This window comes from Mesoplodon densirostris, chromosome 17, assembly GCF_025265405.1.
Source record: "Mesoplodon densirostris isolate mMesDen1 chromosome 17, mMesDen1 primary haplotype, whole genome shotgun sequence".
In the NCBI taxonomy this organism is placed as follows: domain Eukaryota; kingdom Metazoa; phylum Chordata; class Mammalia; order Artiodactyla; family Ziphiidae; genus Mesoplodon; species Mesoplodon densirostris.
Genome location: NC_082677.1, coordinates 16,455,703 through 16,478,117, shown reverse-complemented (window position 1 = coordinate 16,478,117; position 22,415 = coordinate 16,455,703). Strand labels below are relative to the sequence as shown.

Below are 22,415 nucleotides of genomic sequence, written 5' to 3'. Positions count from 1 at the left end.
AGAACCAGTCTCTAATAAATCACATTTAATTTCAGTATCAATACTTCTTATATGAAATACTATTATTTATAAAAATTTCATTTCCCCTCAAATATCCTTCAGTTACTAAATTTTGCCAGTTCTTTCTAATATTCTCTCTCTCTTTTTTAATCATTCTCTCTTCCATCATCTTAATTCAAACTCTTATATTAAGTGAACCAAAGAAATAGCCCTCTAGGTAAATAGCTTACCTTCCAGTTCATGTAACAACCACCAGATTAATTTTCCTAAAGGAACACTGTTAAAAATGCCTTCAGTTCTATGAACCCTATTAAGAAAAGCTCAAATTCCTTAACCTTGCATGTAAAGTCATGAGCAATTTGGTTTATTTAATAGTACTCTCAATGTCCTACATACATATTATGACTCACCTATCCTCACAGTTACTTTCCATTCCTCTAAATTCACCTTGTTCTTTTTTACTTCCATACGTTTTTCCTCACACAGTTTCCTCCTCCAAGTGAAATCCTACCGACACTTCAAAATCCTCTATGGCTTGTAACAATTTGTAATAGACCACTGAAGCAATATTAATAGATAATGCTTGTGATACTGGTTTTGGACTTCTGATTAGGACTTAACAAGTACCATATGTACTACTGTAGGTGTTAAATAAATATAATAGAATGAATAACCAACAATATAATATTTCATATAAATATGATATCTGTTCCGTAAGAATTCTGAAAGGGCTCTAGAGGAGAAAGTAATATGAGCAAAGAAATTGAGAGCTTTTCTAAAGCCAGACTAAAAAACTATGATGGTTCAATCCAAAAAAGAAAGATACCTCACTGAAATGTATAAAAACTTAATTTCATGTACTACATTAAATCCCTAATGAATAAAGGAAATATCACTTTATAGACCTTGTAGAGAATAAAAGTAAAAATTATCCTAAAGGGTTGATATTGGTTTAAAGCATAAAAGGTTTCAAAAAGAGTTCAATTTAATTCATAAATGATAGCTGCATGAAACATTATTAAAGACTGCTTAATGATCTTTGAAATACAACTCATCTTCTAAAGGTAACATCAAAAGAACCACTGTCATATCCCATGGCGTCCTCAGTTACTACAAAAAACACTAATCTGAAAAAAGGGTATTAACAATATTTAATAGATATTTGTATAAATTTACCCTATTATTATAAGAACCATACAGTGAACACTGTAATTCACCAGGATCATTCAACAAGCCTCACTGTTTCTAAAAATAATTCCTATAAACAAGACCAGAAAATCTTTGCTACCTTAAACCTCCAGACTGAAAACACTGAATATAACTAAAACTATGCAAGTCAACATGAATTTCTAAGACTAAGTCCTAAAAGATTGCAGGCAAACCATCAGAATTATTTTCTAAGCCTTCATTTAAACTGTATATTATGTCCCAGAGACAAATCCTCATGTTACATTATATTTAGAATCCAAAGAGAAGTTCTTGTTACTATGCTTCTGTAACCAGATGCCAATAATAAAAGCATAAGCATAATGTTAGATTCTAAAGGAGACAGATGCCTCTTCTCTATTACTTCCTGATGAACAATACAGTATACTTAAGCAAGTAACAGCTCATCAGAGCACTTTGAGCGCTTGTCTAATTCCTATACAACAGCCACACCTTTAACTGACGGGAGCACTTAAAACTAGTAGGAAAAGCAGTTAACGGTTACTATTACAAAGTCACCGTCTCTCTGGTACTTACTAGTGTTGGAGAATTCTGATCTGGCCAAAAAGACTCTGGAACAGGCCAGTGACCTATCGGAACCCCAGTTTTAGGATTTGGTCTGACATATATGAGTTTGTGACAGCTATGCCAAGGCTGAGATCCCAAAGGCCTTGATACATCTGGCTGCCCATCTACGGCAAAGAAATCAAAGCAAAGTATGTATCATTAAAGGAAAAACATAAGCAGTTAACTTATATCTACTATTACTTAGTAAAAATGTCTTAATACTTGTTTAATTCTGGATTTTCCTATTTTTCTTAAATGGTAGAATACTATCATGACTAAGGCTTAACATTTAGATTATATCAGAATTCACTAGAGAGTGACATCAGCAAATTCCAACTATGAGTTCAACAGGTGAAAAGAGGTCCCACAGCATCTTTTGCTTGTCCAATCAGAGTATGTAAAACATACCTTATGGTAGATACTTGTTTAACGAATGACATGTTTTCCCCACTAGATGATAAGGGCGAACACTCAGTTTCTTCACCATGGTGCTTGGCTTAGGAAATACTAGGTAAGTATTGCTAAATGAATATTTCTTTAAAATCAATCTTTTTAACTAAAGCCTAATAACTAAAATGAAAAGTTAATATGCAAATCCAGATTTGAGGTGCCTACCTTTAATCTAAAACAATTCTAGAAAACAGTAACTCTCTGCAACAGTTCAGTCAACATTTACTTAGTGCCTAACTCTAAGCAAAGTCCTAAAATAATTTTAAAATAAATATATTCCATGCGTAACAATTCAATTTTTTTAAGTTTGTTTTTTTAAACCAGACACAGTATGCGATGTATATAATCCTCCCATCTTCTGCTCCTTCCCTATAATCCCTTCTGAGGGTACCACTTCCTCATCTCTATGACCTTTCTCTTCTCCCAATTACCCACTCTAGTGGATCACCTCTGCCAGTGCCATTAATGACTTTCTAATTCTTGTCATAAGCTACATCATACAAGGCAGAAGGTCCAGATGCAAACTGTCCATTGGTTCTGGTAAAACTCCTTATACCCTCTGGCTAATATAAATAGTTCATGATCACAAAATATTAGAATAAAGCCAGGTGGGGCTCAGCTAGACTTTAAAGGATCAAGCTGAATGGCAAAGGCTGGCTTCTCATTTTGGGAACCACACCAACCATTTGGTTCTGATCAGTCTGATCTTTAGAAAAAATGTAGCTAAGGAATTAAATAAACACTTAGGGTTGAACACTCTTGTGAATTAAGGGACATGGAAGAAGCATATATACTAGAGAGAGTCAGCATTACAATACTAAAAAGGAAATATGCTACTCTGTAAATGTTTAAAAAGGGTTTTGGCACTTATAAATTTTCAGGCTATGAACAACCAATATAAAAAAGCGATGCTACCAAACCACTGTCATATTACCTTGACTTTCCTATTTAATCTTCCCCCTTTACCAACAGCTGTTTTGTCATCTTAATAATCTGGCCTTAACATTGACAAGGCCAAATCATAGTAATTTTTCAGTTCTAGCTGAATACTTGGTAAACCCAGTTTAAAATGTCTATAGGAGAAGTACAATAATACCTTCTACAGGGGATGGATCTGGTCCTGCTTTCTCAAAGTTTATTACCACTCCACTTTGTACTTTCTGCACCAAGGACTCCAGACACTGATTAAGCATTCTTGGAGAACATACAGAGTATGAACGGCCTGAAATAAAAAGAATAAAGTTGCAAAAATTCCTACTTTTAACAAAAAAGAACCATAGTAGGGTTTTTGACAATACTGATTAACAAAAGTTCAGTGATAAAGTCTGACCTTTCCATTATCTAATAGAAGAATAACAAAACAAAAATAGCTATTCTCAATCAATCAACAATTCCATTTTGTGAGAGTATGTAAATTTTTCTTTGTAATTAAAGGTATGTGGAAAATAGAAATCTTTGTGTGAACAAACCACAATGAAAAAAATCATTATATATATATACACAATGAATTACATGAAATGAGATATTAAAATATATATAAATATAAAAAACTATCTCTAACTGTTTTCCAACACAATTTATCTTTATTACACATATACAACATCTGGTAACTAACCCCCAAAATCTTACTCCTGCTTAACAAAAGTATTATCACTAAAGATTAATGCTAAGGACATAGATGATACTCAATAATTATTTAATTGATCTGCTGGTAGGTACTGCATATTTTAAGTGTTTGCACTTTAATATAGAGATAGTAGCATGTGCTTTTCTGAATTCATTTGGCTTACATACTTAGAAATTACCTATCTTAAGTGAATTTCCCTCTTGAATATTTTAACCTATAAAATTTTTAGTTCAGAAGCATTAAAATGCTAGTGATTAAGAAAAAATACCAGTGAAAAGACTTCTTAAACAGGGATTTTTCAATAAATATATCTAGACCTGTGCTGTCCCATATTGCAGCCACTGGCCACATATGGCTACTGAAGACTTTGAAACACGGCTAGTCCAAATTGAGATGTACAGTAACTATAACATACACACCTGATTTTGTAGATGTAATATAAAGATAATGTAAAATACCTGAATAATTTTTAATTACCAATATCATGTTGAAATCTTTTGTATATATTGATTTAAATAAATATTATATAAATTAATTTTACATGTTTCTTTTTAGTTTTTTGGTGGCTTTTTTTTTTTTTTGGCTGTACCACTCGGCTTGTGGGATCTTAGTTCCCCAACCAGGGACTGAACCAAGTCCCTCGGCAGTGAAAGTGCAGAGTCCTAACCACTGGATCGCCAGGGAATTCCCTATCAGTTTCTTTTTAATGTGACACTATAAAATTTATAATTATATATATAACTTATATTTCTATTATCTGTACTGATCTAGACCACTGCTGAAAACCATGACAACTAAAAATCTTTAATCAAACATCTTACAATGTTATTTGCAATAAGCTCAATACGGAAAAGTCCTATTCCTTAAGAAATTCAACCAATTATTACCAAACACGTTATATTATTATATTTGACATATCAAATTACTCATATAAATTTACACTCAACATGTGATTTGCTAAAGGCTACTCAGAAAAGAGAACACTAAGCAAGTACAGTGATTCAAATCCTCAGAGTCAGCTTAGAGTAACAAGCATCATATAACAAATGGCTTACACTGAATACAACAATAAGAGCCGTACTTATAAAAATACTCACCAATTACTGAGTGTCTATGTACCTGGCACTATTCTAATCACTCTATTAATTTATCCAATCCTAGCAACAATTGTATTGGTTACTTTCTCCATTTTACAAATGAGAAAACTAAAGCATGGAGAGATTAACTAATTTATTCAAGTTAGTATAGTAGTGCAGCCAAGATTCAAACCCTTACAAGGTATTAGACACTTTCATCTGGATATACCTTCTTCCCTGAAAACCATGATGTTAATTTAAAATAGAAAGCCTATATGGAACCACACTTATTTGAAAGAATTGGCAAATTAAAATTTTTTGAGTCCATTTAAACATATACATAAAACAATACATAAAAAGGCTGATCGTCTTAACACAAGAAGTATTTAGAAGATTATATAGAGGTTCAATATCTTATTTCATGATATTTAAGCATATTCCCAAGATGTTAATAAAAAACAGAAGTTCTTAAGTATAAAATTGTGGCAATCCTTTCTACTCCCCTAACCTGTGTCATCAACTAATTGATTAGGAAAATATAAGAGGTTATGATCTTAGTATGAAATAAAATTACTAACAAAGACATTTTATGAAAATGGGAGAAAAAATAAACTTGAGTCACTTAGAAAATAACAAAAATTCATTAATTCTTTTGAAAGTTAAAGGAAATTTTGCCATCTTTACAAAGTGAACCTATAACCTATGTCATGTTTCTTTTCTTCTTTATGTCAAAACTCACCTCTTGGAATGTTTAACACCTTGTATTGAAGGATAAAGTTTCTGGGATCACTAATAATATTTGTGAGAAAAGCGCATACTTTCAAGTCAAGAAGCTGGCTCACTTGTGGTTAGAGGATCCCCCCCAAAAAATCTAAACATAGTGAGTCTGAAGGCAGTAAAGTGAAACAAAGGAAAAAAAACTTTCCCCCGGAGTATACTAGATTAGCATTTTAGTAAAATGGATAAGAGACAAAAGGAACATTTCTAAGTTGGGCAACAGTCTTTATAGAGGCTAAGAAAGTTAAATTTATTTAATCTAGAAAAGTCTTACAATTTTTATAAAAAGCTTTTTATCCTCAATACTTCCACCAACATGTCTATTAGGCATTTTTAAAATTTGATGTCATACCTGCGCCTCTCCCAAACCTGCTTCTCCTCTGAGTAACCATCTCAGCACTTGGCATAGCCATTCAACTCCAACTGTTCAGGCCAACTGAATCATCTAGGAATCAGCCTTGATTCCTTCTTCCCTCATTGCCCTCAGTCTCTCCTTTCCATCAGACCACCTCTCACCCACCACCTCCAAACCTAACACTTTAGATCAAAGTACTATTATCTCTTCTAGTCTCCCTGCTTCCATTCTCACCACTTTACAGTATATTCTCATCCAGCAGCTGAAGTGATCTTTCAGAAACAGAAATCAGATGTCACCTCCTATAAAAAGCCCTCCAATGACTTCTCATCACACTTGGAAAATAAAAAATATTTATTATGGCCTAAAAGGCTATTCAATACTTGGCCCTTGCCTACCTCTCTAAACAAACCTGTTACTCTCTACTTCTCCCTACATAAGCTCCAGCCATTATCAGCCTTCCTGTTGCTCCCCAAAACATGGGGCATGTTCCTTCTCTTATTATTTCCTCTACCTAGATCTTTGTATGGCTTACTCCATTATTCAGATTTCTGTTCAAATGCTAACTAGACTTACTGTGGTGACCATTTCACAATGTATACAAATATCAAATCATTATGTTGTACACCTGGAACTAAAATATCTAAAAAAGAGAGAGGGTTGACGAACATGCTGTAGCAATAATTTTAGAGGGATTCATATTTTTAAGATACAACCAGGGCTGATTTAATCCCTATTCAAACAACTGACTTTAACATCAAGGTTAGAGATATGCAAATGTAATTTATAAATAATGGTTGTTTTATTTACTTCTTTAGACAAAGAGTATAATAATCTCCAAGGACATGCAATATTTTAAATTGATTCAAACTGGGGTAAGCATATCCTTTAGGTTTATGGTTAAAAAAAAAAAAAAAAGTCACCTCCTCAAAAGACCTCCCAGGAACACTCATTCTCTGCCTCATTACCCTCTGCACTCTCACCCTATTTTTTTTTCTTGATAGTAAGGAGAACTCTCTGAAATAGTATTTATTCATTTTACATGATTTCATCTGTCACACAGTCCAAAAATGTAAGCTTTCTGTCTATCGTTCCTGCTGTATTCCCAGGATCAAAAACAGTTATTGGGCACAGAGTATTCATTAACTACCTGATAATAAAAGAAAAACGCTTACAATGACAATTATATAATTTTTAAAGTATACATTAAAAATATAACAAAATATTAATTATTTTGGCAACACAGGCAAATTTCTTTCCAATTTTTCCTTAATGAACATGAATTGTTCTATAATGGAAAAAATAAATGTACACACACTACTCTGATCATCAAGTTTAAAAATGCACAGAATTGTTAGCAGTGATTACATATTTGGATAGTACAACACCATTGGATGTTAGCTTTTCTGTTATTTCTACTTTTCTGGTGTTTTATCCTCAAAACTTTTTTTAGTCAACATTCTTTGAAAAAAAAAAGAAGAAAACATACTATTCATATAATATGGAAAGGTGAGTGACATTTGACCAGCTTCCCATTGTTGCTAGCAGGAGCATGAAGAGAGGTAAATAAACCACTACGTCAGAACAGATTCAGGATGTATATTGGGGAAAGCTCCCTAATTCCTTGACCAACTAAGTTTTCTGGGTCACTGAAAGATATTACCAACGGTGATTTCGGAATCTTCTTCTAACTTATCTTCTTCACATACCTATCTATATGGGATACCCTTTTTGTCTGTGAAATTTGCAGATCTCCAAAATCCACAAAATTTTAGAAGGCATCTAAAATATTAATTAGACTTTATATTTTCCTGTAACTTACATAGCTGGCTATGATAGAATCTCAATAGAGCACTGACAGTGTATGGAGACTATGTCACAGCCCCTGACACAGATGAAATAGTGGTATGCCCGACCTGGACATTTTAGTATCAAATTCCCTAAGCAAGAACTAAAAGGTGCCATGAAAGCAAGAATACCATGCCTGTCATACTCACTATGGAAGTCCTAAAGCATGGAACAGTGCTTGGTACACAGTAGGCACTCAATACATATCCATATGAATTTAACCCACCTGTTAACCAATTCCACATTATAAAAGTTCTGAGTCTCTTACATATTCTGTTTCAAGAATTTCACTAATGTTCACTGAGCACAGTGACCACCTGGACTAGCTGGCTAAGAGTTCACTACCTGTTTCCTCTAACCTATCTAGCTTCCTCTTTGCCTCTGGGGAAAACTGTACTTAACCAGGCATTAATCATTACATGGATAATGAGATGATTCTCAAAACATTTTTTTCAGAGAAAATAATTCTACGGCATTTGTAAATCATTAGCAATCTTTGTAGATAAGAAAATAAGTTTAACAACTTCAAATACCAGCATTTTCTATATGGTTAGAAAAAAAAATCATGCATTATCAGACCCAATAGTATTCACATCCTATTCAAATCGAATCAAAGACCTTCATCAATGTAGTTTTAAAACCATCTATGTCTACTAACTTCTAATATTAATTTGTTGAACAAAAACAAACATGGAGATTTTGAAATGCACATTTTAAAACATTCAGATAAACTCTGCTTAAGTCACTGAATTACTGCCAGCAAAGAACTTACCGCCTGTCACTTCACACATTGGTGTGATTGCAGAGTCATCTAAAGGCACACCTGTCAACTGCTCTGATTCTACTGACATCGTGCCAGGCAACCGCAACACTAATGCAAAGAGTCTCTGATCCCAACGAAAAGGTTCCTTGGTCAATTCGCTTCCAGGCAAAGGAGAATTAAGAGGTAAATGGAGCTGAAAGTAAGGGGAAATAAAAAAACAATAAGATTTCCAACACTATTTCTCCCAAAAAGGCTACATTAATGACACATATTAAAACTACATCATGAGTCATGAGTCTCCTATCATTCAAAAACAACAAGCTCAAAAACAAAAACTTATATATATATATATATATAAAACAGCATATAAGATATTATTACTTCAATTTTCTTAAGCTTTACTCAAAGAAGACCTCAATTGAAAAAAACCTATTTCTGTAATGCTTTTCAGATTTCAACATAACTCACCACCAGGTGCTGGACTGCTTCTAAATAAATCATTTCATTTAATCATTAAATCAACCCTATGATAAATATCTTAGGGTTCCTATTTTCTAGATTAAAAAAAATGGGCCTCAGAGACAATAAATGATTTGGCCTCCCAGGTCCAAGTCAGTATTTTTTCTTTTTCTTTAATTAATTAATTTATGTATTTATTTATTTATTTTTGGCTGCTTTGGGTCTTCGTTGCTGCGCGCGGGCTTTCTCTAGTTGTGTCGAGCAGGGGCTACTCTTTGTTGCGGTGCACCGTCTTCTCATTGCAGTGGCTTCTCCTGTTGTGGAGCACAGGCTCTAGGAGCGCAGGTTTCAGAAGTTGTGGCTCACAGGCTCTAGAGCGCAGGCTCAGTAGTTGTGGCGCACGGGCTTAGATGCTCCGTGGCATGTGGGACCTTCCCAAACCAGGGACCGAACCCGTGTCCCCTGCACTGGCAGGCGGATTCTCAACCACTGTCCCACCAGGGAAGTCCCGCAAGTCAGTATTTTTTTCTACCACACCACAGTAGTCTCAAACACCTCCACAGTTAATGATTTAAATATGCTTCATTTCATACGAAACGTACCTTCCCAAAGCATTTGCTTCAAAGTAAATTTTATCACTCTAGTTACATATTAAATGTATCAAAGGTAATGATTCTTACTACATCTGAGTAAAGGTAGAGGGTTTGGGGGTTCCTTCCATGTGTTTTTTAATCTATGTCTCTCCCCATGCCCCTAGGACCTGCTCAATCAGAATCCAAGATTCTTAAGAATTTTTAAACACTTTAAAGTGATTCTAATGGGTACCTCTGAACCAACAGTCACAAGGTACCAACAGGTCCACACATCAGTCTTAGCATAAGTAAATGGGGACAACCAGACAATATGGGCCTCATGATGTGAAGTACATAACATTGAAAAAAGGAAGGAAAGAAAAAGGGAAGGAAAGAAAAAGGGAAGGAAAGGTTGAATCTGAATCTAACCAAGCCTTCAGTTCTAACCACCAGCTTACAGGGACAACTGAGCATAGAGGATCAAGTTATCCACCACCACAGGGAGCAATCAATCAAATCCAGAATGTTATAGGACAGATGACCTGGTTTCTCCAATGAATCAATGGCACGAAAAAGCAAAGAGTGGGAGTGGGGAGGGCTGGTGGAACTGTTAGAGAATAAGAGACAAAACAATCAAGAGCAAAGATTTTTAAGACAATCGGGAAAATCTGAAATACATGTTCCTGGTATTATCAATAATATTTAAGTGTGATGATATAGTGCTTAGGAAAACAAAAGTCTTTATCACTTATAAAATTTTTTAAAACATAAATGAAACCCGGGATCAGCATACTCAGGGATTGATTTATACAAATACTGGAGTTTTCTTTAAAATACAGAACACATTTCAAAATTATCACTCTGCTGTATACCTGAAACTAACACAACACTGTAAATCAACTATACTCCAATAAAAATTTTTTAATAAATAAAATAAAATAAAATTATCACTTCCAAATTAATTGCCAGAGTTTATACTACTTTTGTCAAAAACAAGACATAATCGTATTGCTTACAGCCTTTCTATTTCTCACCTTGAAGATTTCTGAACTTGATAAATTAGGGATTGAAGTCATTCTACACTGACTTAAGAACTCAAGTTTCTTCAATGACTTACATCAAACCATTAAAAAAAAAAAATCAGATTCAATTCTAAGAAGAGAGTTCCTAGCAAAGCTCTGCTAAAGTGGCACCTCTCTCCAAAAGACTCATGTCGGGCTTCCCTGGTGGCGCAGTGGTTGAGAGTCCACCTGCCGATGCAGGGGACACGGGTTTGTGCCCCGGTCCGGGAAGATCCACATGCCGCGGAGTGGCTGGGCCCGTGAGCCATGGCCGCTGAGCCTGCGCGTCCGGAGCCTGTGCTCCGCAATGGGAGAGGCCACAACAGTGAGAGAGGCCTGCGTACCGCAAAAAAAGGAAAAAAAACAACAAAAGACTCATGTCAAGAGAATCTGCTGCAAGATTCCTATATCAGGATCAGCCAAGATTTCGTGCCCATGGTCAAGAGTCATGAGCTTTTCTCCTGGCACTGATCCCACTTTTAAGGCAGAAGTCAGAGGCAATAATAAGGAAGGACCCTTAAATTAAGAAATCTGGGCCAGGATGTTCCCTGAGGAAGGTTTTCTAACCTCAGAGGTTCTGTGACACTTGCAAAACAGCTTGGGAACTCCAAGACCTTGCTGCTATCACCACACCCTACCAGAAGATAAATATCAAAGCACCAATGGCACTGGAGGAAGAAGATTTCAACTGTTGATGCAGTAGCTCTGGAAAGTAATGGATACGTGGTCCTGTCTCAAGAATCCAGTGGATAACAGCACTGCAGAGACCTCATGTATAAATAAATAGTGGATAGGACAACAACAGACCCCAAATCATGTACACATACACACACGACTTATCAAGTAATGCTCACACACACACACACACACACACACACACCCCTAATCAGATAAAGATGAGCATTATCTTTTTACTGGCTGCACAATGCTAGATCTAGAATGTACTTCAAGTAAAACAAAAAGCCAAGGGTCACAAGCATATTTTACACATAGTAATATCAATTTTATAAACTTGTCAAATTTTTATTCATTTTTCTATTTCTTATTATTTCCACCTTCCATATCACGACCACCCTCCCTCATCACCAAAGAGGCAGGAAAAACTCCTCTATAGCTGAAACACACTAGTAAAATAGGAAGGAGTGAGGGCAAACAGGGACAGGAAAAGATAAAAAACCTTAGTGAAAAAATATTCTCAGGAGGGTTGAATTACTCCAAACCTAAAGTCTACAGTTGAAATTCTAGCAATGTCTTATAATCACCAAGGGAGGTCTTTCTGAATATGTGGACTTTGAAAATCAAGGCAAATACCACATAAATCAAGTAGAAAAATATAAAATTAACCACTAGAAAAATGTGCAATAAATATGAATAGATAATTCCCAAAGTTAAAAATGGGCAACAAAAAAAAATAATACCCGAGGAAACTCATATAGCCTATAAATATGTAGAAAGATGCTCAAATACACTAATCATCAGATAATACAAATTAAAGGCAAGATGCAAAATGATACATAGAGAAGAGCATCTATATGCACTATTAAACAAGTACTTAGTGTAGTTTTAGATGTGTATAACATACACATATAGGAAAAGTAAAAAAACATGAACTGGACGGCTACACACCAAATTCATGATAATTGTTGCTGCTTGGATGGGGAAGAGGGAGGGAAATAACACTGAGTAAGGGAAGAAAAGAAACTGCACTTAACTATCTGCAATGTTCTCTTCCATTCACTAAATTTTTAAAAATCCTCAACAAAAAAAAAATCAAAATGAGCAAATATGGCAGAAATTTTTGTATCACTTACTCTCATCCAGAATATTAGAATAATATGCAAAAACACAGTAAACTATCCGTTCAAGCAGTTATCTATACCTCTTTTATAACAGTGTTATCATTTTATAACAAAATTAAACACAAGAAAACTTCATACACGTCTCAACTCAATAAAAGGTAGATTAGATATAATCACTAGCCCCAAAGCTCAGACATTTATAAGGACATTAACACAGACTTCTGCTTATACTTAACTGGCTATTAAAATATACTGTAAGACAGTAGAATATTTCTTGAAAATTATGTTTGCTTTCTCTCATCATTTTTTATGCCCCTACCAAATATTAGGCATTTAGGATTTGGAGGACTTAGAGATGCATGATAAAATATGGTCCCACTACTCCCAAGATTTCTGAGGACAGGGATCATCATGTTCCTAAAGGAACTGGTTTTAGAGATGTGTTTAAGGAGAAGCTGACAAACAGAAAGAAGAAGATAGAAAATCACAGTACTGGCTATCAAGATATTTATTAGGATTTTTATTTCTGAACACTTGACAGGAAAATAGTTTTATAAAAGCCGTTTTCTGAGACTTAATTGCAGGAAACTTTAGTAAGAGAGTACTCAAATTTAAATGTCTGATGAGGCAAAAAAAACTGTCATTAGCAACAACAATTATACAGTAGTAACTATTATATGGCAGACACTATTCTAAACCATATATATGTGTGTGTGTGTGTATACACACACACACACTCATTTAATCTACAAAATAAACAAACGTGGCAGGCACTACACACTCCTATTCACAAATGATAAAAACTAAGGCACAGAGAGCCTTGCCAGAAGGTACACAGTAAATGATGAGGAGACAGAATATAAACCCAGGTAGACCGGTTCCTGATGCTGTGCTCTTAAACACTGCATTTTACTGCCTGTTATTAAAACCATAATCTGCATTTAAAAAAATCAAGTGTTGAGGTATTAATGTAAAAAATAAACTAATTCTATTAAATGGAAGAAGAAAATTTTAATTATGAAAATAACTACTTTTAGAAAAAAATTTTAATCATCCATTTCTGAATCAATCTGGTGATTTTGAACCACTAATTACTAAATGTTATGAATATTTTAGATTATTTGTTTTTATAAAGCACAATCTTATGCTTTTCTCCCAGTTACTCTTTGATGAAAAGAGGCACTTTTCTCCCTCTTGCTATTCACTTCCAGTTCTCAAGTACATGGGTAATAACAACAATAACAATAAACAACAAGAACTGCTAGCATAATGAGCACTCACTATGTATGTGTCAAGCAACATCCTAGGAGCTTTTCATGTTTATAACAAACCAGTGGGGTAGGTACTATTATTATCCCCATTCTAGAGACAAGTTGCAATGTAAGATTGTGTGTCAAGAGAGAATACAGACTCAAATAACCCCTGCTATATAATCAAGTTTAGAGCATCAAAGAAGGACTGCAAATTTTAAGAACTGGATGAATCATGTGTAATTCAATAATATAGTAACTTTCCCATAACCATGACATTATTGGTCTTTATTAGGGTCTTCATAAGATTATACTTTGCAAAGCTTTGGTCTAATGGACTAATAAACACAGAAAACTTTATACTAACCAAGTTTTATTTTTACTTGAATACAATTGAGGTTTTCTATATTATTATTTTAAATGGTTAATTTTATTGATCTCACCATTCCAGATTTCTTATATAATTACCTTGGTGGCTGACAGAAAAGGAAATATAACTTCAATTTAAACTGAGGAAGACTGTCCTCCTTTTCCTTCTTTCCTTTGGATAACTAACTATCTTACTGCCCTTTCTCACCTTTGAGTCTTTCCTGAATTTCTTATAAAAAGAAGAATATAATTTATTTCTCCATAGGTATGAAAAACAAAGGGCAGATTAGGAAGGTGATTGTCTATCATTAGGCATACTCAAACTTTATGTACTTATAATAGTGTGACTTCCCCTTAACTTGTTTCATATTTGTTTATGGTTCAGACCCTAATTATCTGTGATTTTGCTAAGGCTGGACTAAAGATCAACTTAAATTTTAATCAGTTATTCTGTGAGTGCCTACCACAAGCATGGCATTATTTCAGGATTTAATAAGGACTCTACCAAGCCAAATAAGTAAGATTTGGATAACGTTTTAGCTAGCTCACTTTAAGATAACCAATTATAAAACTTCAGATAATCAGGATTCTCATATGTTATTACTTGTTTTTAAATTTGAAGAATGTAAAAAAAAAATAAATAAAAGTCAGCAAACAGTGAAAGAATATAAAAGAAGTTTCTTTTAAAAACATTTTAAATTCAGAACCCAAACGGATTTCTCCTGGCACACAACCTAACTCACTCCTGGATGATGATCACATCACGAGAGTCAGGTGACTGATCTGTACCAACTCTTAGGAGGTTTCCCCTTGCAGCTGGATATTCTGCCAACTGGTTCTCCTACTGAAGTAACTCATTATAAGTCCTTTAATAATTATACTTCCTACCTTAAGTTTTAATGACCTATTTCCCTGACTGCCTATCCCTCTCCAGTTTGAGAGAAGGCAGGGAGAGGGATCTGATTCTTTTCTGTGTCCCCCCCACCCCCATAGCCTAAGGAAAGGACTAGAGTAGTACAGTACGAGGAGCGGAATGAGGGCTGCAGAGCACAAGCACCAGTCAGCGTCCTGCCAACAACATTTGTGCTCCCCCCGAGCCCAAACCATACACAGATATGGATGCAAACACACAAACACAGATTCCACTGTCATACTGTGGTGGGTCGCAGAACCAGCTAGTCCTACCTCCAAGAGCTGAAGTATTATTCTTCCCTGATATATGAAACCAGCTAATCTTTATGTCCCTTGTATGTACCCACACAGAGGATATAAAGACACGAGCTGCAAAAATTTGCCTGACACCTACAGCAGGGGGTAGAGAAACAACCATTCCATATGGTGAAGCCATTAACAACTCCTGAATCGAGCTCAATGTACAATATTCACAATGAGAATTTATATATGGACATACTTCTACTGAGGCCACACAGAATACAACCTCATAAATTCTAGCCTTAGAATTTAGAGATACAAAGAGTGTGGTCATATATTCTTTCTTGCAAAAATTTTTTACCTCACACACCAAACCAAAACTTGTCTTTATAGTTTAATGCACTGGCCTAGTATCATCAATGAACTTGGCACAGTATCAAAGAAGTAATTAGGTCATCATTAATACAAAATTTTTAATTGTTAACATGTGGGGCATTTTTCTTAAATATTAAGAATGGGGATCACAAATCAAGCTATAACTCAGGAATTATTTAATGAAAGGCAACACAGCAGACACTGTAATTTCTACCTTCAAGAACATGTAAATAATTATAATACGTTATGATATGTACAATAGTAAAAGTATGCATGAGGTACAGAGGAATAATTGATTATTTAGGGGATGGACCAGCGCAGGCTCTCCGAGGAAGTAGCATTTGAGTTAGTTTGAAGAATGAAAAGTTTACTGAGAATCTACAACCTTTTGCAGATTGCAGGGCATGCAGAGTGAAGATCATGATCAAAAAGATAAAAGGCAAGAAATAACAAATACTGGGATAAAAAATTAAATTAAAATTCAGAATTGCTGGAGAGCAACATACAAAGGAGAGAAACTGAAGATTTTAAGAAAGGCTTTAAGAATGGGTAAGATTTTCCTATATATACATAAAAAAAAAAAGATAACCAATAAGGACCTACTGTATAGCACAGGAACTCTTCTCAATACTCTGTAATGACCTACATGGGAAAAGAATCTAAAAGAGTGGATATATGTGTATGTATAACTGATTCACTTTGCTGTACAGCAGAAACTAACACAATACTGTAAATCAACTATACTCCAATAAAAATTAAAAAAAAAAGAACGGGTAAGATTTTAATATGGTGGAGATAGAGGAATAATATTTAGTGGAAAGAAGCATGTGAGGAAATAAACAGGAAGCATTCAGGAAATTAGTAGCCTATTTTGGGTCAAGTTTAGAGAAAATATAGGGGAATAATAAGGAATTTTTCTTCATCTGCTCATCATTTCCTAGTCTTTCCAACTCTACTAAAACAACTCCCACACTAAGTCATCAAAGATCTTTTTTTGGCCACGGTGGTAGATGACAGTGTGGTCAAAGTGTTCCAGGCTTGAGTCTTAACAGGCCTCGAAGCTTCACTGCCAGCCCGTTGGGAGCCAGTCGCCAGGTAAAGAAGCTTGAACTAGACCACTGCCTGATAAGAGATCTTACGGAGAGACAGAAGTCACAGGGACAAGAAGCAAGGTGCCCAGGCAACAGTGGGTACCAAAGCCCCAGACATGTAAATAAGGCCATCTTGGATGTTCCAGCCCCAGCTAAGCCCCCAGATGAATGAAGCCAACTCGCAGAATCTTGAGAAATAATAAACTGTTGTTGTTTTAAGCCACTAAGATTTAGGATGATGTGTTACACAGAAATAGATAACCAAAGGAGTCATTAAACCTAGTGAAGATTTTTCAGATTTAGCTTCCCAGCAGCATTCAAAACTATTTACCACTCTTTAGAAAGATACTCTTCCTTTGGCTTTCACCTTGAAATATTCTCATGGCTTCCCTCTGCTTCTTCGGCTGCTCCTCTGTCTTCCACCCCGACCCTCCCCTCAATCTCTAATACCTAGCCATTACATGCTGCTGACGCTCAAGGCTCAGTATTAAGCCTTGGCCAGTTTATACTCTAAACCCTCAATCCACCTACTCACAGCTTCAATCACTACCTATACTCAGATAATATCTTACAATTGGATATGTCCAGCCTAGATCTTTCTTTTGAGCACCAAAATATTCTTCTGCCTACTTGCCATTCCCTCTTGGATGGCTCAGTTTGCTCAAAACTGAACTCATGATTTTCCTCCACCCCAAATGGTGCTCTCTCAAGATTCCCTAGCTCAATGAATGGCACCGCAATCTATCCAGTTTTGCAAGAAGCCATCTCCCTCTTCCTTATACCCCCAAATGCAATATATGTCAGCAAATTTGGCTGATTTAACTTTCTAAATATCTCTTGAAACTGTTGCTTCTTTCTATCCCTTTTACTATCACCAACCTCCATGACCAAGCTATTGTCAGAACTAATGCAACAATGCCTAACTGGTCTTCCAACATCCACTTGTCTTTCACTCTTCCAACTCCTACCTCTAAATAAAACCCTTGGATGACTTCCTATTGCATTCATATTAATAACATTAATTGGCATGGCCTCAAAACCCCTTGTGTGGTCAAGCCCAACCTTCTTTTCCATTTTGTACAATGATCCCTCTTTTTATGCTCCAAGTCACATTAGCCTTCTTCTAGTCCCTCAGTCTCAAAACATACTCAAAACTTTTGGGAAAAGAGCCTTTGTACAGTGCCTCTACCTGGTATGATCATCCTTCCCACTTTTTGTGTAGTAAATCCTCCTCACCTCTTCAAATCTTAGCTTTCAATGACCTTCTTGACTAGATCCAGTGTGCCCTTATTATAAGCTCTCACCATACATACTCCTCTCTTTTGTAGGATACATGATCATTGCAGTTTTACTTTTATCACATGATACTTTTATTAATGTTTGTCTTCTCAATTAGACCCAAGGGGACTGAGCTCCTGATTGCTTTATCATTTGATCCTCAGAGCACAGCAGTGTCTAGTTCATAGAAGAAACTCAATAAACATGGCTAAATGAATAAAACAGATGGATGGATAAATAAGGTAACTGGCTTAACTGTGAAAGGTCCTGAGGAATCTAGTGGACAATGGAAAACAATGAAACATTTTGAACAGTAGAATAATACACTCAAGTGGTGTGCTTTAGCATAATTATTGCCATGGAAAGACAGATTTGAAGGAAACCAAGACAAGTTAAGGAGCTAATTAATAGTTTAAGAAAAACATCAAGGTGAATGATGGCAAAAGGAATAGGAACGAAAGCAAGAAACAAATTAATGAAAACAAAAAGCAAGGGACTAATACCAAAGACAATTATAGAGGAAAAAATACAGATTATGATATGCCCCCTAAGGCTCTGATGCCTTCTCTACTTTTACTATTGCAGTGATGATTTAACATGTTCAAATGATAACAAGTTACTGTAATACATGAAATGTGACTTTTAAAAAAATGCAAAACTAAGTTCCAAAAGGACACACACACACACTCTAAAAAAAGAGCACTTTTCTCAAAAGATGTACAATAATGTTACCAACTCTAACGTATAACTACACATAATTGTTAAATAATATCCCAAATTATTCAGAATCTAACATAAAACATTTAAACTGAAATAAATTATAAAGTATTAGGTCAGAAGGTTAATTTAAAGCACATTGGTAAAGAAACAAAAAATAGAGTAAAAGCCTTGTGAATCATTTTGAGACTCATTATTTCCCAGGTAACTGAGAGCAATTAATGCTTCAATCATAAAAATTTATCAACAAACTTTCTTCAGTATGTTATACATGTCCCTATCGTCTGGAAATATATTGTACCCCCTAAAAAATAACAATAATAAACTTTTCTTGATAATTCAAAGAAGTAGGGAGAGAAAAAAGCTTAAAGACCTCTTTTTCATACCAAATATTGCCCCAAATCACATGGCAAGTTAGCAGGCTGACAAGTCTTCATTAACTGAACTCTGTGCCGGGGTTTTAATTACTCTGCTTGAATCAGCGTATTTAGTCCTCCACCACACCTGGTTACCTATAACTTAGATTCTAAGATATATCAGCAATTTAATGTATATTTCCTTGCTTCCCCAAAATTTAACATTAAGTGTACATGAAACTTTTTCCAACAATAGTGCATAATTATCCATAAAGTTGCATATCCCCTCCTTCCTCCATCTCATAGAGTTTCAGGGTGTTTGAGTATCAGAGTTTAGTCTAAGTCTTCTCCACACTGGGTCTAGAGGTTCTTCTGGATCCCTTGTGGCCATCATAAGTTAAACGGAGCATCAGAGTCATATTTCATAGCCTGTGCTTATGATCTTGACCTCTTTATAGCACCTTTAGTTTGAAGAGTGTCACTTCAAGGTATATCAAAGGCTACTAGAATTTCATTTGCAGTTCCTATTTGATTAACCTTAGAATATTTTTGTATTCTCTTTATTTCAATGATAAATTACTAGATGATATAATGCTTCTCTTTAAAAGGTTGGCTTTGGGGGCTTCCCTGGTGGCGCAGTGGTTGAGAGTCTGCCTGCCAATGCAGGGGACACGGGTTCATGTCCCCGTCTGGGAAGATCCCACATGCCACGGAGCAGCTGGGCCAGTGAGCCATGGCCGCTGAGCCTGCGCGTCTGGAGCCTGTGCTCCACAATGGGAGAGGCCACAACAGTGAGAGGCCCACGTACAGCAAAAAAAAAAAAAAAAAGGTTGGCTTTGAACAGATACTGGATTCTTCAGTAACAGTTCTTCCCAACTGGTAAAAGAGTCATAATACCATCTCATAGCTTTGAAAGTTTTACCTCTCTTCTCAGAAATTGGGCAATTTCAACTGTCTTTATATTGCACTGCCTGTTGTATCTTAGGTGATCTAATGTATGTATCATATTTTTTGTTTGTTTCAATGCTTATTCACTGTAAAGTAATAATTTCCTTAAGGATACAAATTTATGTTAAACTTCTGAGACTTCTGGATAAAAATATGTAACAATCAGATGTAATATGTGAACCATGTTTGCATTCTGATTCAAACAAAACAATCGTCAACATTTGTGAGACAAGTAGAGAAACTGGGATATAGAATGGATGTTAGATTCTTTATTAAACACCTTAAATTTTTTGTTAAGCTATAAAAAGAAATTAAATTTAAATTAATTTAGAGTAATTATATTTTAAACTTAAATTTAATAAGATTTTAAAAAATAAATTATTGTTAAGCCATATTGAACATTGCAGGGGTGTGTGTGTGCATGTGTGTGCGCGCGCGTGCGCGCATGTCCTTATATGTTAAAGATGCATACAGAAGTACTTACGGTACAAATGATACAATGTCTGGAATTTGCTTTAAAATATTCCCCCTAAAATGTATATTGTATATATAAATGTTTACATAAACGTATAAATGTGTATGGGGTAGGGGCAGAACAGATGAAATGAGAATTATTGAAGCTAGGTAAGGGTTCTTGAGGTTAATTATTTTATTTTCCCTACTTTTGTATATGTTTAAAAGTTCCACAATAAAAATTTCTTTGATTGGACATATGTGAATAACCAACACAACAATTAAAAATGCAAGTAATTAAAAGCCTCTGAGGAAAGGAAATGAGAATGGGAAGTCTTGCTTTTACTACTAGCCCTCGTTGTGCTTTTACTACATTAGCCAAATGTTCATGTTATTTAAACTGAAACATTTTAACTCTTTTAAACAGAATATAAAAAATTTCCCCTGACACGAGGTGCTAATAAAGCAAATAGTTCAGCCCAAGTGAGAGCAAAATGACCCACACCTGTGCATCAATATGCACGGACACAGGCAGTACCAGATATAAGTCCATACAGCCTAGCTGAAAGCTAACAAACTTCTCCTGATTTCAGAAACGCTCAGAGGGTAAGGTTGGATAATATTTCTTAGAGCAAAAGAAATATAAAATTATCCTTTAGGGGTGGGAGGAAGGTAAGGAAACCCTGACACAAAGAGACTGGTAAATTTATCTAAGTAACTGCAGATTCTGGAAAAAGCAAGATTTAAACCCACATTCTCCCAGTTTGCTACAGCCTTGTTACATATCTGGATTCTCATCTAATGTTTACACTGCATTTAGTAGTGTGTCACACTACTAAAATCTGTTTTTCTCCTTGACTTATAGTAATTAATTTCAGACTGCTGCTTCCTGAGCTCCTATGTCTACTTACATCACCACTTTTGTGTATGTTTCCTCATCTATTAAAATATATAACAAGGATATATATGTATATAAACAAGGCTGGTTTAACATTAAAAATTAATCAATGTAATTCACTATATTAGCAAAATGAAAAATCGTATGATAATCTCAACATATGCATAAAAATTGACAAAATTCCATACTCATATTCATGATATTTTAAAAACAAAAATCAGCAAACTGGGAACAAAGGAGGACTTCCACAACCTGATAAAAGGAATAGAGAGGGGCTTCCCTGGTGGCGCAGTGGTTGAGAGTCCACCTGCCGATGCAGGGCACACGGGTTCGTGCCCCGGTCCGGGAAGATCCCACGTGCCGTGCTGGGCCCGTGAACCATGGCCGCTGAGCCTGTGCGTCTGGAGCCTGTGCTCCACAATGGGAGACACCACAACAGAGAGAGGCCCGCATACCGCAAAAAAAAAAAAAAAAAAAAAAAAGGAACACAGAAAAAAACCTACAGTTAAAATCACACTTACACAGTGAAAGGTTTCACTCTCACCTCATTCGCCAAGACTGGGAACAAGGAAAGATGTCTAGTCTCACCACTTCTACCAGTACATTAAGACAAGAAAAAGAAAGCAAAAAGCAGACAGATACTGGAAAGAAGTAAAACTGTCAATATTCACAGACAACGCGATTTTATATGAAAAAAAATTCCAGGAAATCTGGAAAAAACTGCTAGATAATAAGTCATTTTAGGAAAGTCACAGAATTCAAGGTCAAAATATAAAAATAAATTTCTACGTACTAGCAGCAAATAATCAAAAATTAAATGTAAAACAACTGATTTACAAAAGCGTCAAAATATATGTATAAAACTTATACAAGGAAAACCACAAACATTGGTGAGAAAAATTAAGACTTAAAAAATTTGAGAGCTATACCATGCTCATGGATCAGAATAACCAATAATGTAAAATGTG

At 35.2% G+C, this 22,415-nt stretch overlaps 1 protein-coding gene across 2 annotated transcripts in view; it reads right to left on the bottom strand.

Annotated features, from left to right (window-relative positions):
* Nucleotides 1-22,415, bottom strand: part of INTS6 (integrator complex subunit 6) — a 94,619-nt gene that overhangs the window by 19,613 nt on the left and 52,591 nt on the right. For both annotated transcript variants that reach the window (XM_060079812.1, XM_060079813.1), the window contains 3 exons: nucleotides 8,679-8,862; nucleotides 3,320-3,445; nucleotides 1,744-1,898 (listed from right to left, as the gene is read on the bottom strand). In XM_060079812.1, coding sequence (XP_059935795.1) covers nucleotides 1,744-1,898; nucleotides 3,320-3,445; nucleotides 8,679-8,862 — 465 coding nt within the window. The remainder of the gene's footprint in view (nucleotides 1-1,743; nucleotides 1,899-3,319; nucleotides 3,446-8,678; nucleotides 8,863-22,415) is intronic.